The sequence below is a fragment of the Fundulus heteroclitus genome, chromosome 3 (assembly GCF_011125445.2).
Source record: "Fundulus heteroclitus isolate FHET01 chromosome 3, MU-UCD_Fhet_4.1, whole genome shotgun sequence".
NCBI classification, from domain to species: domain Eukaryota; kingdom Metazoa; phylum Chordata; class Actinopteri; order Cyprinodontiformes; family Fundulidae; genus Fundulus; species Fundulus heteroclitus.
In genome coordinates this window covers 39,216,586-39,235,275 of record NC_046363.1, presented here as the reverse complement: position 1 = coordinate 39,235,275, position 18,690 = coordinate 39,216,586, and the positions used below count along the sequence as shown (strand labels likewise).

General features: G+C 38.5%; 1 protein-coding gene across 1 annotated transcript; it reads left to right on the top strand.

Moving 5' to 3' along the window:
* The first annotated feature begins 6,400 nt into the window (after positions 1 to 6,400).
* Positions 6,401 to 17,728, top strand: herpud2 (HERPUD family member 2). Its single transcript, XM_021312615.2, has 8 exons — positions 6,401 to 6,509; positions 9,378 to 9,443; positions 10,470 to 10,577; positions 10,828 to 10,997; positions 12,368 to 12,493; positions 12,688 to 13,020; positions 14,644 to 14,755; positions 16,991 to 17,728. Exons 3-8 carry the CDS (start codon positions 10,494 to 10,496, stop codon positions 17,171 to 17,173), a joined length of 1,008 nt encoding a protein of 335 aa, XP_021168290.2. The 5' UTR covers positions 6,401 to 6,509; positions 9,378 to 9,443; positions 10,470 to 10,493; the 3' UTR covers positions 17,174 to 17,728.
* The last annotated feature ends 962 nt before the right edge of the window (positions 17,729 to 18,690 follow it).

The window sequence follows — 18,690 nt, the reverse complement described above, 5'->3', positions numbered from 1 at the left end:
CTCAGATTTAGAAGCTGGTACATGAAATAAATAAAGTGAGAACACACACACAGGTAGATCGTCAGAGTTTAGTCCGTGAATCCACCTGAATGGTCCCTGCTTCCAAGAGGTTTCAGGTTGTCTGTGGAGGTTTGACGATCTGAGTCTCTGTTTCTCTGGCTCCACGCTGAGCAACCGATGCACCTAAAACTCCTCAGGATCCTGTTCTGGATGTTTTGTGTAACTTTATTGCAATCTAATTAAAATTATGTTCTAATTTTATTTACATAACTTTGTTAGGATGGTTGTGTTATTGTAAATGCAATTTTCTGTCTTTATTTATTCTTTGTTATGTGTGTTCTGGTCATTTGAGCATGATTAAACATGCCGCCTTTACTATGGCTATAAAAAAAGCTGTTGCTTTTTTTTTCTTTGAATGTTGGGGGTGATCTAAAGAATTAAAACTGATAAGAAAGGCTCATTACTTTGGTCCAAAATAAGACCTCTCTCTCAGAACTGAACCTCACCAGGTGTAATTTCAACATTCTCCTGATACTGCGGACAGAGAATGTCCCTAAAAACAGCTGTTGTTGATCAGGGAAGGTCACTATCTGCCTGGCTGTCATTGAACCTTTCACTGGTTTTTGAATTTCTCACTGGGTTCCTTAGAAGGATTTCTGGAACGGATTGTTACTGTGCAAAAGTAATCTTGATGGTAATGCTGGATTATGGTCTCTACAGTAGGTGGCACAAAGAAAAAAGCTTTCTGAACCGAGGTGAACAAAGATAAAAAATAATACAACTCAATTTGCAGGCTGCTCAGGCCCAAAAACGTATTTGATTGTCCTTTGTGTGTCAGTCCATCACTCTCCTGCTTTCGTCTGAGTCAGCATCGAGCCCAGAGTCAGAAGACTGCAAACAAGGGAGTGTACTTACTTTAAATATATTCTTCCTATTTTCTAAAACCCTTTTCCATGTTGTCAGAGAGGAGAGCCATCCAAAACCAATCACTGACTTGTAGCAGTCTGTTCTAGGTCTACTTGGAAGAAGCAGTTCAGTTTCAGCCTAAAGGTTGTAATTGATCATAAATCAGTAATGAATCATTTCAAAAACCTGACTGAGAACTAGTAGAATAAGATTTACTGTAAATAGTATTATTTGACATGAATCTAGATAAAACGTTATAAACTTTTCCACATCAACAGTAAAATAAATATTTATTTTAACTCAAGCTAATGAAGGCCACTCTTACCAAGGCTGTTTCAATAGTCATGGTGAAAGTTTAAATTATGTGTTTCTCTGTGGGTTGTATGTAAAAGTCAGAGTTTTTAGCGTCTCTAAGCTTAAACATCTTCTTTGTTTCAAAAACAAAGAAAAAATTTATAATAGAAATAATCAAGATAAATTTTAACATTTCGAAAGAATCTTACCTTATATTTTCTGAGGCCTGTATTCAAGAATAACACTGGCTGTTGAAATTAAGCTTCTTAATGAATCTTTTGTTACTTTAGCTGTACAAAGGCTGTTCAAAGTTTCCACTAAGTAGTGTGTGGTTTATGCTTTGTGACAGTCAGGTCTTAAATGATCAGTCTTCCTGTTTATGTAAAGCAGGATTAAAATTACTGGTAGGATACCAAGTATTTGTAAGTATTTGCATTTACTTTACATTGACTTTAAAGCACCCCCCGTGCACATGTCAGTGCGGCTCAGAAAGCAGCTGTGACACCTTGCGACTGCCTACTTGTAGCAGCTCGGTTTATTAAGCTCGGTGTCACATATAAAATAGTTTGATGTGAAGACTTCTTCCCGCCGAGCAGTTTATAGTGTGACATAGCATACAAATCTGGAGAAATTCTATTCTGCATGTATCTGTCCGCACGGAGTCCACCTCTATTCCGTGGACATGCGTGGACTCATGTCCCTCAAGTATGTGGGAGCCTTAACGTTTCGCCATTGGCCTGTTCCTGGTTCTGGTGGAGGTTTCTACCTATGAAAGGGATGTTTTCCTCTCCACTGTCACTACATGCATGCTCTGTATGAGGGATTGCTGCAAAGTCAACGACACAATGAAAGCAACTGCTCATTGTGGCTCTACGCTCTTTCAGGAGGAGTGAATGTTTTTTATCAATTACTCGATGCAATCTGCGGGGTTTTATTAGATAGGAAACTTTTTACCCAATCTGTTTGCATTATTTGACGAATCGGTTGCTATACAAATAAAATTAATTGACTTGAAGATGCCTAACTAGCCCTCACCACATGGAATTCTCTGGAAATTGTCTTGCAGCTTGACAATTTGATCTCCCCGAGTGATTTAAAGACTAGATTGATGGGTTTAGAGATTCAATTCAATTCAATTTTATTTATATAGTGCCAATTCATGAAACATGTAATCTCAAGGCACTTTCCAAAGTCAAATTCAATCAGATTATACAGACTGGGTCAGATTATACAGATTGGTCAAAAATGTCCTATATAAAGGAACCCAGTTAATTGCATCAAAGTCTTGACAAGCAGCATTCACTCCTGGGGAACCGTAGAGCCACAGGGAGAGTCGTCTGCATTGTCCATGGCTTTGCAGCAATCCCTCATACTGAGCAAGCATGAAGTGACAGTGGAGAGGAAAACTCCCCATTAACGGGAAGGAAAACCTCCAGCAGAACCAGGCTCAGTATGAACGGTCATCTGCCTCGACCGACTGGGGGTTACAGAAGACAGAGCAGAGACACAACAAGAGAGACAAAAAAGCACAGAAGCACGCATTGATCCAGTAACCTGTTCTACATTAGATGGTAATAGCGGGTGATCTGTCTTCCCTGGATGATGTCACAGTTAACACAATGTCAGACCAGGTGTACCTGCTATGAAGGAAAAAAAAGAGAAAGAACAAAAAGTTAAACGCTGAAATGACGACAAGCAATGTAAAACTAGAGAACAGTAGAACTCAGTAGAGTGAGAGAAATAGGCCCTGATGTCCTCCAGTAGCCTAAGCCTATAGCAGCATAACTATAGAGGTAGCTCAGGGTAACATAAGCCACTCTAACTATAAGCTTTGTCAAAAAGGAAAGTTTTAAGATTAGTCTTAATAGTAGACAGGGTGTCTGGCTCACGGACCAAAACTGGGAGTTGGTTCCACAGGAGAGGAGCCTGATAGCTAAAGGATCTGCCTCCCATTCTACTTTTAGAGACTCTAGGAACCACCAGCAGACCTGCAGTCTGAGAGCGAAGTGCTCTGTTAGGAACATACGGGGTAATCAGAGCTCTGATATATGATGGAGCTTGATTATTAAGGACTTTATAAGTTAGAAGAAGAACTTTAAATTCTATTCTTGATTTAACAGTAAGCCAATGAAGGGAAGCTAAAATTGGAGATGACTGCTGTAAATTGTCAGTGTTTTTTAATTCTGTCCTATGTAACATTTTACAGTTTTAATAGTTTTTTATCATCTTTGTGGATGCTATTTATATAAGATGTTTTACATGTAATGTTTTGTAACTGTTTTTTATTTGTTCTTGACATGATGCAGCCTGAAGGCTGCATTCTGAACATTTCTGACCCTGTCTCCAGTCCTCTGAACATCATGCCTGTCCTGTTCCTGTCTTTTCCCGTCTGCCAGTTCCTGTACCCCTGCAACCTACGTCTGGTAAATGACTCTGGCTTTCATCATCCACTTCTTGCTGCTTCAATAAACTCTGGAAACTAGCTCTCTCTCTCTCTCTCTCTCTCTCTCTCTCTGTGTGTGTGTGTGTGTGTGTGCTGTGTTCTGGATCCATCCAAGACAAATCATGACAGTTCTATTTATTTATTGCCAAATCTCCCTTGAAAAAAAGATTGTTAATCTCAATTTTAAAAATTATTATTTAAAATGTCTTAAAACAATAACATATAAATTAAAATATTGGTTTTAATGAGGCTCTTTTTTCAGATTTAAAGTAACTTTTGAAAATAATTTTATTTAAAAACAGATGAAAAGTATGCCCACATTTCTGTATTAAAAATGTTTTTTTTTTATCTCATGTAATAATTTTTTCTTGAATGTCATGTTTTTCTAAGCTAAGTTGAAAAACTTTAATGAGACATAATGACTTTAAAATATCGCTCTGTGTCTAATTATTTGATATAATGTATTTTACCAATTGAATTGTATTACAAGGATAAATAAACTTTTCTGTCATTTTCAAACATATTCTTTCCATCTGTAAATCAGTCATGCAGAAATTATACAGTTTATGAGGGGCTGCTAATTTATGCAGCACTGGAGTCGCCTCATTCAGACTTATTACAGACTTTAACAGAAAGATCCAGAAAGCTGAAACTTATTTTATTAGACACGGTTATGGACTGTGTCTCATAACCTGCATCTTTAGTCAAAAAGTTGTTTATAGCTGCTGTGGTTAAAAACTGAACACACACTCAAAGCGTTGAAGAAAGAAAACTCCAGGACTTAGAGGGGGTTTATATTCTTTTTTACCATGTGTATATACCATGTAAAAAGGGATTTATCCAAATCAATGCAAGCTTTTCAAACAGCATCCTGGACAAATTCAAACTTTGTTCAAATTGTCTTGCAAAGGGAGCTGAAGGTTAACAAGAATACTCGGAGGAGTTACAAGGCCATTAAAGAAGTGAATTGTCTACTATAAAATATATCTTTTCATTAAAACTACTCAGGTTCCCTGTGGATCAAATGATCTTTTGAAATAACATTTTGGCTACCCGTTCAAAAAAAAAAAATCAGTTAAATCGTTTGTATAATTCCATGGACATATTTACTTTACTAAAGCTCTGAAGAAATGCTTAGAACCTCTGACACAAACTATTGTTTTCTTTTCTCTACTAAATCCACTCCATTAACCTGAGACAATCTTGACAGCTTCGATCCAGCATCAGATGTGGAGCTGCGTGTTTTATCATCAGTTATCCCTTTTGTGAGTCAATAGGATGGCCTAGAATTTGTCAGGGTCATAATAAATACCTTTTGAGAATTTAGCATAGATCCAGAAAAAATATATATGTTTCAATTAAACTACAGACCAAAAAGGTAAAAGTATTACCATTGTAATGACAAGAAAAATCCCATATGTGATCATTATTTCACAGCTATAACTTAGTTAAAGTTATATGACAAATTCCTCATGAGATACTGTAACTAAGGAGACAGTCATGTAGCATCAGTGTCTTGCCAAAAGTGTGTTTGTGTCTTCTACTTCTAAACCAGCTCTGTCCCATCGAGGTAAGGATTCTTCTAGACCTGGGGTTTTCAAATTCATTAAATGTGAGCCTCCCCTTGAAATAGGTAAAGATAACCAAGATCCTCAATGTGAACAATGAGGACGCGCCTTTATTGCGCAAAGCTGTTCGATGCGGGGTTGTACAGAAGAAAGTCACAGCCACAAGTTATCCTGCACTTGTAGCCTTGACCGGCATTTGTTTTTGATCAGGGTGGGAGCGGAAAAACCCACATTCACATAGGTAGGTGGAGGTGAAGGGGATCAGGACTCTCATGGCTTTGGCGGACACATGGGGAAACTCACAGACACATGGGGAAACTCGTCCTCGACACTCAAAAACATTTCCAAAACATTTCTAAAGTTGTATAGAAATGTTCATTGCCTGTGTATTTGTTTGCGTTTAAACATATTTACATAATCACACTTTCAGAATAAAACTAACTTCCACTGCGTGAAATGGACTCTTAGCTGGAGTGGCCAAAAAGAAATTTCACCACAGTGACAATAAAGAATCTTTGAATGTTTTTATTTCTATGGACATCATTTAGGCATAACATTATGCCTAGGTATGTGTTGTCGCTCATGCTTTCCTTGACTTTTCTCTCAGAGATAAACTCTTCCATCTTCCATCTAAAGTTTAATGGAAACAGAGTCAGGACACAGGTTTGGAAAAATGCTAAAGTAGCTGTAAGATTATCCGTAGATCATTCATAGAGACAAATATGTCTAACCTCTTTCTGCCTTTTTAAATAAAAAAAAAATGCAGTGCATGAAAGCACATGTTTTTATAGAAATTGTGTGAATTCTAAAGCATAAAAGACAGGAGTAGGGAAATGGCCATTCTGTTCCTGACTTTGTTTTATTTCGGTCCATCTCTAATCAGAACTATTTGAAAAATAAATTGAGGGTTTTATGCCCGATGACTTCTGGACCATGGAGTTTAAAACACCCCTGCCTAGGACTGTCCTGACAATAACGGATGACATTTTTACTGTAACATTGTAGTACAGAAACACAGCATCATCCGTCCATGAAATAATACAAATAATACAAATAATAATAATAATAATAATAATAATAATAATAATAATAATAATAATAATAATAATAAATAAATAAATAACAAGTAGCGGTGTCTGGGTTTCCTCCAGCGAGGCCAGACCGGAAGCTCTCTGACGTCACGATCAGCTGTTATGAAGGTCACGTGGTTTCCGCTCCCCAGAGTCGACATTACAACAACAAGGCAGGCGAGCCGAGCCGAGCAGGGACGAGGAGACGGTGCAGTTGGGAGGTGACAGGTAAAGAAACGTCGATTTCTGAGCGTAGGAGTAAAATTCGGATGGACCCGTATGTCGTCAGCGAGGAAACGATTCGACACATTGCTAATAAAACTAGCTAACCAGCTAGCGGGCTAACCGTAGCTTCGCGAAAAGGGCTAAAATGAAACCCTCCCTGCCTTAAATCGTTATGTTTCAAAAGTAAATAAGTCAAATGTTTTCAATTAGAAACGCGTACGTTATTAGCGCTTACTCTAACGACTTCAGTCTTGTCGAGGAAATATTACGATCACCGAGCTGGTTTAACAGTTAAATGTAACAAACATGGCAGGTAGCAGCAAGTGTCAACAGAAACTCTACGCCTGAATAACAGTTTCTGTTTTCACATTTGTGTTGCTTATTTTTGCAAGTAGAGGTTCAGCAGCTAATGTCTTTTCACATGTCAGTTGATGTGTTCTGTATTTTCTCCACTACGTTGGATCATTGTTATGTAATAAGTGATAATTGTTATGTAATAATAGTTTTCACAATGTCCTAAAAGGGTAAAACTGCTCTCCCGGGGTCTTCAGAATCAGTACTTTATAGTTATTGGTTTTATTAGTTTTATTTATCAAGGGGCCTGAAGCTATAAAAAAAGAAAGAAAGAAAGTTTACTTTTAATGTAAATGTGCATTTAGTAGGTAGGTAAGGTAAGGTAAATTTATTTTTATATCACTTTTTAGTAACAAGATGATTCAAGGTGCTGTACGTCAACAGAAAAAACATTGCAGACAAACATGGGAAAAACAAAGGAAAAAGCTAAGTAAATCCTTAACTAGACTCCTTTCATACATAAACAATAATACAGAAAAAAACATTGATTATTTATGTTAATAATAAGAAATAAGATAAATATATTCTTGGGGTTTAATGATCTAAAGTAATTTTGTCCAACCTTTCCAAAGCTACAACTAGAATAACTGATTGTGTTTTATTGTTGCACTGGAATGGGCTTCATCACTAAAAAAAAAAATCAAAGCTTAATTTTTTCGATTCATACATTTCTCAAAGCTACAACTTAAGGTCTCTGATCTGACCTTTCTAAAGTTAAAATGGGAGAATTGTTTCTACTCAAGCTAAAGTTTCACTGGAACGAGCTTCATCACTAAAAATTCTAACAAAAGTATAGCTACATAGTGTCCTATGAAATTATAGTTTTTTTTATTTTTAAATTTTTTTTTTTTACTTTTAAGACGTTTTGTTTTTTCTGTTCTGAATCCCATATTTTTAGATGTAACTAATTTTTCCCCTCACAAAATACACCAAACACCCATCCTTGCGAGTAAATAAAGATTGCAATGAATAACACTTTTTGACTAAAATTTATTTTCCTTCATTTCAAAAATAAAGACTAAAGCTGTGTGACTTTCATTTCTACATTAGTTCCTGTTTGTTTCTTGAAAAAGCCGGAACTCCTAAATGAAATCCTAGGACCACATTAACCAAAAGACGTATATCCCCAAAAGCATGATGTTAAATGTCAAACTATTTCTGATTAACTCAGGCTCAGGGTCAGAAAACGAAAGCCAATCACTTAGTAGTCCTAAATCATCATTTTTGGAAAATAGCCAACAGTTTGCCCGTACAGGTAGGTTTTCCTTTCGTTTGTTTTTCTTTGACTAAGAGGAAGTGAGTCTGTATCAGATACCCGAAATATGCTTTGAAATCTGAACCGGTCCGCTAGTGTTATTGAATCAACAAGTCTTAGCCTCTGTACACAAAACATCTATCTGATGACTCACATTTCTGTCGGCAACAAGGTTTTAGAGCAAGCCGATCTTTCCGCTGCCCCGGCAGGCTCTCCGACCTGCTAACCCCAAGCTGCAGAAACATCCGTCAGGTTGTTGTAGGTTAACTTCAGCTGGGCTTTCCTTCAGGGGTTTTGCTACATTAGCTCCAGTTTATGTCCCAAGAGGAGAGGCAGCATTTCTCATCGAGTGCTTTCGGGTTTTGCCAAACAGAACTGGTCAGTAAACGACTCAAAAACACATACTTTTACATTTGTTGCGCCTTTAGGTACTTGTGAAGCAGCCAAACGTGCATGCTGATAATAGAAAATCACATTCCTCACAAACATCCTGGGATTTGTAAAGCTTTTGTTACAGATGCAAACAACACAGCATAACTGGTACTATTTCAACAGGTACAGTGTGTTCAAATGACATAAACATAAATCTTCTAAACATCTGTTCTATATGTAGATTAACTGAGTTTGTTTTAGATTTGACTGTTTTCACAAAAGTTGAATCCAATGTATTTGTTTCTAATGTTATTGGACATAAGGACTTGAATCACAAGCTTCCAGGTTTTGTCAAAAATATATTTGGTCGTTCCTCAAATTATCATCATGCTGTTTCTGCTCTTTAGTTTTATATTTTTTGTCCTTTTCTAAGAAAAGGTAACTTCTCTATTGTTGACCCAGGACCATTGCTGTTACATATGGTAACAACCTGCAGGGTACATTTTTAATTTAAGTTGAGCCTCAATTAAATGTCAAGGGTTTCAAGCAGAGACTAAAGCATGTGGTCAGTGACTGGGCATGAGCCCACTGCATGCTGGGTAAAAGACATTTAAGTTATGCATCGCGTTACGCTGGAATGTTGTCAAAATTATGCTGAAATTAGATCATGACTCTCATTTTATCATTCATTTTATTCTTGAATTTCTATTCTAATTGCTCGGAAAAGGTCTTAAAAGTCTCAATGAAACAGATTTTTTTTTAAAAATTGCCAGTGTAGGACACTTGTTAGACTTGCTTAAATGGGGATCTAGTTGCCCTTAGCGTTATTGATGGGCTCTGCTGTGGGCTGGTCACTTCCTCGCATTAACGTTGTGCTGTTTGTGTTGCAGCTGTCCGAGAAGCTGGATCTGATTTACTGAGGGAGGCTTCTTCAGGACCACAATGGGATCACAGAGGTATAACACTATCCACGGTTAATGTCTTATGTTTTCTAACCTCAAACGGTCAACGAAGCATCACTTCTGGACAGACCTAGTTGCACCATTACACTAAAATACACTGATTGATAATGTTTGGACACCACAAAAAACTGCTGATATTGTAGGATAATTACCTTTGATTTTCCATCAAAAGTATTTTCAGAGTATCCTGTTTGATGACAGGTTAGTTTTATTTTTACATCAATACTTGTGTTGGTTCGGTTCTGACGGGTTAAATCTGGATGTCTGGTATGTGATTACAGATGTTTTAGGATGGTGGATAAATCAAAGTGGCAGTGTAATAAACTACGCTTAGAATGATGCATTTGCTACATATCGCAAGACCTAGTTTTAATTTCTGCTCCTGTGTTTTACAGATTTATCTTTCACTTGTCGAAACAGTTTGTTCGGTGACTCTCAGCCGGAGCCTTAAACTCTTCCTCATCAAGACTTTTAGCGGTGTTTCTATTTTTTTCTGAATGAATCTGCTGACATTATAGCGCCACTAAGACCACATGCAGTTATATCTACTAGGTAAAATCTAGTTAGTTGTTACAATAATGATTTTCATTATAAGAGAATCTGCTTGCATCAGCCACACTGCATCCCTGTACCAGTGGCAACCGATGGTGTGAAAACATTTGCAGTGGTTCAGCAACATGCTGTCAGCCAGCTGTTGTTAAAGATTCAGTCCATTGCTAATAAATGTGCGAGTATTAGCTCCCCGATAACAAACAGAAAGAAGCACTTAATTATACAGATAGGACCTATGTAAGGAAGTGGTAAACTGCAGGGATGTCGGTCTTGGTGGTCATGCTTCAGTCCTGGGGGGGAAACTGAAAGGGGGCCGCCTGTCAAAACAACGGCTGATCTTTTGTGTCACAAACAAAAGGGGCGGCGACTTCCGTCCTGTTCCACTCTAATCTGTGCTCTCCCTCTGTTTTTCGCTGCCTGTCCTTTCTCATCTCTGAAATCATTTGGTTGTTCGCTGCACGGTCAAAGCCACAGCAGGATGAACACCACGCGATGAACCCGGTGTGTCCTTCTCCTAGTCCCTCCAGCTCGCCAATGCCTCACAGTCCCTCCAACTCCTCCGCTTCTGACTCCAGCGTGAGTAAAGAAGAAACCTTGCTGTGTTAAAGACCAGTCAGAAGCCAGATCTTGCCAAATATATAGTTTCTTCCTGTAACCTCTTGTACAAATCATCATCAAGCTGCACGAAAGTATTTGACCTCCATGAAGGCAAATAATTTTGTGCAACTTGATGCGTTTAGGTCAATTTTAGACCTTTTTGCTGAGACAAGCCTGTCTTTTTCATAGCTGCCATGTTTTGGTAATATTGTTTTTATTTTTTTTTCAGAGTTCAGACAGCACCAGCTCCTCTTCATCCACCTCGGCACCAAATCTCGAGGGCCAGTCTGCCTCTTCCTCCTCTGTCTCTCCCTCTTTCCCAGGAACTCATGATGGGTTGAGGTATCGCGGCGCCTTTCCGTCTTACCATCCTCAGACCAGCCCTGGTGGTCCTCACTGGTGAGCAAGTTTGGTTAAACATTATTATGTTGAACCAGGACTGGCAACCCGCCTCTGGCTCATTGACAACTGGAGATTAGCCACCAGGCCCCCCTGCAACTCTGCACAGATAAGCGGGTGTAGAAAATGCATTGATATATTGATTATGTTTAACCAAAGAATGATTTGAGGGGGGAAACCATAATATAAACATTAAGAGTCCTACATAAAACTGAAATACACGCTACAAATACCTGTAAATGCAAACAAATGTGTAAACCCAGTGATACAGCAAAAGGTGTGTGTGTGTAAGTATTGAACATAGTAACATTTTGTTCAGTATTTATATATTCATTTTAAATTCAGATCAAGCGTTAGTAACCCAAGTGGCCCACCCATGCAATGAATTCAAAAGAAAATAGTCCATGAAATAAGTTACAGACACAAGTTATATATTCTAAAGCGAAACCCCAAAAGGATTTCATATTAATCTCTCCACTGTCACTTCATGCTTGCTCAGTATGAGGGACTGCTGCAAAGCCATCAACAATGCAGACGACTGTCCACTGTGGCTCTACGCTCTTTCAGGAGGAGTGAATGCTGCTTGGAGAGACTTGATGCAACCTGCTGGGTTTCCTTAGAGAGGAATTTTTTGACCAAACCGTATAATCTGATTGAAATTGACTGTTTCATGAATTGGCGCTATATAAATAAAATAGAAATGAACTGGATATGTTGGTTGGGCTTTCTGAAATGGATTTACCATTTAATAGAAGAACCTTTGTTGGTAATGACAGCAGGGTCCTCGCTTCTCTTTATTTTCTAAATACCTATGGATTGTTAAAAAAAAATAAGTGTTAAAGGAGCAACCAGAAGCAGATTTTTGATTATTTATTATTTTTTAATAAAAAAAATATTTTCCCAGCATATATTTTTTGCTGTATCCGTACAAATATTGTTACTGTAATATTACTTTAAACTATTGTAATACGGCCGAGTGCTCATATGCTCAGTGGCGTGACTAAATTCCTCTTTTCTCATCATGACCTTTTAACAGTTTCAGCTTCTTAGAGAAACTACACACAGCAACACCACCAGACACAAATACAGGCACTTGGGCCATATGAGTGATTAAATGAAGACTTAAACAGTTGGAGATTCTCAGGAACATCCTGATTATTTTATATTATTTTATGATAGGTGTTGTTGTTTTCTATAAATCTGGAAACAGGACGGTGAAATAGGTTTCAGTTAAAAATTCTCACACTGAGGGGAAGTTCTGGCAACGCTCTGAAGATTTTATACACCTTGAAATGCAAATGTATTTTTTTTTTAAATACTTTTTTGCTCAGTGTTTATATATTCAATAATAAGCAAAAAATATTCCACAGCCCAGACGCAGCACAGGTCCCCCTACAAGGCGGCCTCCCGGCCAGCATGCCCCCCCACCCGGCCTATGTTCCCGTGCAGATGCTGTGGTGGCAGCAGATGTACGCACACCACTACTATATGCAATAGTAAGTCCACTGTTCAAGCTCATCTCTTCCACCTTATTGTGCGAACGTGTTTCCAAGTGGGAATCTCCCATCATTGTTCCTTGCTCTGCTAATTCCCTGTTAGCGAGTTTTTGTCATTACAATCTTGCATTTGTCTAGATGTCGACATTGTTTCATCTGTTTAACCGTTCTTTATTCTCACCTCCTCCCTGAAGTCAGGCAGCAGTAGCTGCGTCGCAGCCTCCCAGCACATCTCCTCCGCCCTCCCCCTCCTCATCACCCCATCAGCCCGCCCAGCCCAATGAGCCCGTGCAGCCTCCTCTGGGCCCTAACCCAGCCCAGGACCCACTTCAAGAGAACCTGCCCGCCAACCCCATCCAGATGAACGCACAGGGGGGCGCGGTGTTAAACGACGACGAGCTGAACCAGGACTGGCTGGACTGGCTGTACACCGTGTCGCGGGCCGGTGTTCTGCTGAGCATCGTTTACTTCTACTCCTCCTTTAGCCGCTTCATCATGGTGGTTGGTGCCATGTTGCTCGTCTACTTGTAAGTCACTCCGACATACACTTTACGTTAGTTATCTCAAATCAGCATTGGAGATCAGGTGGCATGAAAATGATGGAGGTGAAGGAGAAGAGCTTGAGTGAACGTGATTTTCTCTCGTTAATCTGCGGGGGTCTCGATTGAAAACCTGTCCTAGTTAATCTGTTTCATTCTCCTTCTCAGAATTTCTTATATATGAGTTAGTCAGCTGTCATTAAATTGTGCTGTTGCTCAGTTTGCTTTTCCCCTAAAGTCTGAACGTTTTTCCCCACTTTCCCAACGTTTCTTTTATAATCGTCTTCTCCGTAACACCTGTGTTTTACATAACCTCTGTGCTGCTGTCTGTAGCTTTTGAGGTGCGACATTCATCGTGGCGTTCTTTGCGCCCTCTAGTGGCGGGTTGTCTGAAGTCAAACTCGTCAGCCACATTTTGGCTTTCAAATCAAAGTTAAAAAACATCTGAGAAACGGTTTTTATGTCAAAAACATGTGTTAGTTGGGACACTTATGATTTAAGGTACCACTGTATTGTACAAAGGTCTTGACCCACACCTAATTTATTTGCACATAGTTTTTGAAAATAGGACCGTTAATACAGTTATTATCACAGATGCTACGAGGCATTGAAACGCAGAGAATAAGACCAGAAGAGAGTTTAATGAGATGAAAAAAGGAACAAAATGTGTTTTTCCAATGCAGTTGGAGAAAGTTTTATGTTTTTCTGTAGAACCATTCCAAAGCTCTTATTACAGCTTAATGGTTGTCAAGTTCTTAATGAGAATGACCCCCCCGACTGCTCTAGAAATGTTTAGGTCTGGATTCCTAATCTCTGCTTGGCACCTTGTATGAAAATACTATTCTATCGATGCAAAATGTGTTAGAATTGATGCATTTTTACATGCAAACATAGTCTTGGAAAAAAATGCCATTTACAAATTTGCTGATGGATAAATGTGTGGCTTTCAAAATCTTCAGAATTTTAAATTTTTTTCAGCATATACAAATGTGACATAGAAATAGCTCAAAATTAGTGAAGTAATTTTCAGACTGATTATACATAAAGGTTGTCTGGAAGTCAAGAGTGGCTGGACCTGCTGTGAGCAATTTTGATGTGATTTCTATCAAGGTAATGAGTTTACTAATTCTAATAATATCTTAATAATATAATATCTTAAGAAACAAAACCCTTTTTAGATAACTGGTGGCTATACTGCAAACATTAGTAGTTGTTTAATTAAACATGGTGTCATTGTTCAGTGTCCCCATCATGACTCTCTGGGATAATCTGTGGTGTTAATGCACACCTTGAATGAACTAACAACATCTCTCTTTTAATTTCTGGCCTGAAATACTATAAAATCCCACAATTCCAACAATTTAAACTTTGACATCTTCATATGAGATAAACAGTTATTACTTCAACATTAGCCTCAGGTTATCATACTTTGACCATCTCGTTATCTAGGAGATTTTACACTAAAAGAATGTAAAATCTTATCAATGTGAATGAATAATGAAACCGTTACTGGTCCTAATGTTTGAGCACAGGGAGATAATATATATATTTTTTTTACGGAACATTTTAGGTTTATTTTAACTTGAGCTTAAGAGGCTGTTAATGTTTCAGGCACCAGGCTCAGTGGTTTCCCTTCAGACCTGAGCGGCAGGATGTCAGAGGAGAGGAAAGGGCCGGCGCTCCTCCAGGCGAAGCGCAGAGGCAGCAGGACATACAGGAAATTGTGAGTTTAAAAGTTTTTGCTTAAGTACCAGTGTTCTGTCTTGCGTATTTATTTGTTCTTAAAGACAAACAGAATGTTAGACTGAGTTGTGTCTGGAAGAATCCCAAGGCTAGCAAATGAAATCAATGGCAAAAGAGCTTAATATCTGTAACCTTCAGTATTGTTTGGTTTCCCCTAAAAAGAACTGGCTCTTCAGGCGTTACGGTTGTAAAAGTTTGTATGTGGAAAAAATACATAGGTCATACAAGATGCCTCCTGTTTTTAACACGTTAGAAGTAGAAGTGAGTGAATCTGACACATAAAACCGACTACACACTATGTGGCTGCAACCTGCTGACATGCGACTGGATTTAATAATATTTCATGATGGGCGATTTATGTCGGCACATTTTATAGCAGCCAGCTGTCCATCCACTGTAGACCATCATGAATATCTATATACGGTACTGTGAGTTTTAGGCTGGTATGAAAAACGCTGTAAATTAAGTGTGCTTTCAATAATGGATGTGTTGTTAGTTTATTTCCGCCAGCTAACAAAAGCAGCAAAGGAACAGATATTATCAATATTTACTGTGGCCACATTTTGTCTTCAAGACGGCATCAATTCCTCTACGAACCTTTGAACAAAGTTTTTGAGGTTTTTCCAGACATCCTGGAGAACTAACCGCAGATCTTCTGTGGATTTAGGCTTCTTTAAATCCTTCTGTCTCTTCTTGTAATCCCAGACACTCACTACGTTGACATCAGGTCTCTGTGGGGGCCATGGCATCACTTTCCGAACATCTTGTGATTTTCTATGCTAATTATAGTTCTTAATAACCTTGGCTGAATGTTTGGGGTCATTGTCCTGCTGCAGAATGAATTTGGGGCCAATTGTACACCTCCCTGATGGTTCTGCGTGATGAACAAATATCTGCCTGTATTTCTCAGCATTGAGGAGACCAATAAGCCTGACCAAACCTCCAATGCCGCCTCAAACTTGCAAGGATCCTCCACCATGGTTCATTGTTGCCCACAGACACTCATTCTTGCACGGCTCTTCAAACCATTCGGAGAACAAACTGCCTTCTGCCACAGCCAAAGATTTAAAGCTTTGACATCAGTGCAGAGCACCTGCTGCCATTTTATGCACCCTTGTCCCTGTGTGTTTGTGGATAGAGTCACTTGACTTTGTTTTCATGTCAGATGTATATGGTCCTTTGGCTTCACGATCCTCAGCGTGGCCTTTTTCCTTGTGGTCCTTCAGAAGAGCTCCAACAGTACATCGTCTGCTGATGGAGTCATTCCCTAGTTTAGGCCTGTGGCCCGAAACTGTCTTCCACAACCTCACCTTGGTTCTTCTTTTTCCGTTTAAAGCAGGGGTGTCAAACTCATTTTGGTTGAGGGGCCGCATACAGCTTAATCTGATCTCAAGAGGGCCACACGAGTTAACTCATTGCAAGATTAAATAGAACTAATAAATGTGGACTTGTTGATTTTTATATTAAGTTAATTTCACTTTTACACAATATATTATGAATAACCTCAGCGTTTTTAAGAAAAGTATGTGCAATTTCAACAATACTTTTATTCAGTTAAACATTTACTTCTGCATTATGCATAAAAACTGATCACAGTGATTATACACTGTTGAAAAACATTTATTCACATTTTTTGGAACTTAAAAACACTGTCCTGCATGACAAAATACATCAAACAGATAAAAATTAAGAAATTATTTGAATTTTTCCACACCTGAAGCTTAATCTGCTAATTAAAACACAGCGCCCCTCGTGGACAATATAGGAACTGCATATTTTCAATTAAACAAAGTACATGTTTTTTTCAATAATTGTTTTATCATTCTCTTCCTTTTATCTTGTCCACTTGTGAAAGTCAAATCTGATGAGCTCTTTGTGGCATCTTATTGCCACATTGCCAGACAGGACACTGGAAATTTTTTTTTTTTTTTTTTTTTTTTATAATGATAATGCATTTAGCCACAGGGCCGGACTAAATAGTTCGGCGGGCCGGATCCGGCCCGCGGGCCGTATGTTTGACACCCCTGGTTTAAAGCCTCCTGTAGATGAGCATTATATGTGTGTGTGCATTTAATTTATTAGCACCTCGTTTATTAACGTTCATTCTCATTCGACAGGATTGTGCAAAAACTTTAATTCCTGTAACTTTGCCGGTGTATTGTATTGTAGAAGATGTAAGTAAATACCCAAACGTGTCTGCTTGCGGATGTTCCAGGAGCGACTGATGGATGAGGGGATGGAGGATGATGACAGTGGTGACGAAGGTGGTGGAGGCAACGGACCTCGAGCTTTGGGTGCTGCCCTGCCAGAGCCCAACATCCTGACTGTCGCGTGGTCCTTCATCAGCACCTTCTTCACCTCACTCATCCCCGAGGTTCGGCCCCAGCCGGCTAACTAGGAAGACACTCCAGCCTTTCTTCCTTCGGCCAGAAGGTACTGCTCTGCAGTTTCATAGCTTCTACTGTAACGCCCCCCGTTAGGCCCCCAACACACAGTCAGAGAGGACAGTAACAGGCGGTTGGTCCAGGAGACGACTCCTGTTGATGGATTCTGAGGGCAGTGCCAAAGTGTCACTGCTGACTGTACAACAGTACTGAAAAATAAAAAAACAAAAACAGCGTCTTTGGAGTGGATGTCTCAGCTGTGAAGGAGAAGAAGACAAGATGTTGTCTTCCAGTTCAAGCTGTGATGGAGTCATGATTGTGGATTATTTTTTAGATGTGTGACTTAAAAAAAACAATAACTTTGGAAAAATCTCCCTAGAATGAGAGGGAGTTGTGTGTCTTTATGAAAAAAAAAGAAACCTGAGAGACATTTCCATATGCACATGGTGCATGTAGACATTGGAGCTACTGAAGCTCAATTTTTATCATGTATTTACACGTGTAAATATATGCATCTATGATTCCTAGATATATGCTTTTTGAATAAACTTCTGCCTGCCATACAGACATTGGCTGCTTATATTGTGTCGTTCTTTATGTGTCCTACAGGTGGCAGCATCTTCACGCAAATGTCCTTTTTGTTGGGTGTTTTTAGGAAGCAGTGTTTATTTAGCTTGGTATGTCTTGACTGTACTTTAAGTAATTATACAAAATATTTTCATAATTGCATTAGATTAAAAAAAAATAATTTTTGGTGCAGACAATAACCTAAAAAAAAGAAAACATTTAATGAAGATCTGATCTTTTTTAAAGAATGTTGACCAGATAAAAGTAGGCAGATGTGAAAATTCTTCTGTTCAACATCATTATCTCCTTCTGAATGCTAATTAGTGTCCAGGAGATTTAAATCACTCCTGGATTGTAATAAAAATCTGTATGAAAGCTGTGATTGTAATTTGTTCAATGCAAAACTACAGCAAACGGAAAACCTGGTTGACAAAAGTCCCTAAAAATTCAGCTGTTGTTGTGTACAGAAAAAATGTCACAATGTTTTCCTGCACCTTTGTCATGCAGGACATTGAAATGAGAATATATGAGTCCGGCAATACTGACAAAATAACTTTACATACAGAAAAGCGACTTCAGTTGGTCAATTAGGTGTTAGTGCAGCAAAGAAGCAGCAGATACTCCTATTGCTCCCAATTTGTGCATGTCAGGTTCTTATTCTATTTTATTTATTTGTTTTTTTTAAAAAAAAAGGGGTTTTGATGCCAAAAAGTGGTTATCTAGAAAAGCCAATTGGATAACTGCACTGTTGAATCTTTATGCAAGGCATGTTTACAAAGAAAGAAGGGAAATCAAAATGTTTTTAGAGGCTTAAAAGCGTTTTAAAAATCCTTTTTTCCAACAAGTCGATATAGAGACAGGTTACAAACTATAGTGACTATCATTTAAAAAGTATGAAAGGAACAAAAAAAACAGCTATTCTCACTACAGGTTGAATTTTTCCTTCTCAAGTTTCCATCCTTTT

Excerpts from the sequence above, each read along its gene's own strand:
- herpud2 (XM_021312615.2), top strand. The coding sequence starts at position 10,494 with ATGAACCCGGTGTGTCCTTCTCCTAGTCCCTCCAGCTCGCCAATGCCT. Across the intron at positions 12,494-12,687 it reads CACCACTACTATATGCAATA|TCAGGCAGCAGTAGCTGCGT; the intron begins GTAAGTCCACTG and ends TCCTCCCTGAAG. Across the intron at positions 14,756-16,990 it reads AGCAGGACATACAGGAAATT|GAGCGACTGATGGATGAGGG; the intron begins GTGAGTTTAAAA and ends CGGATGTTCCAG.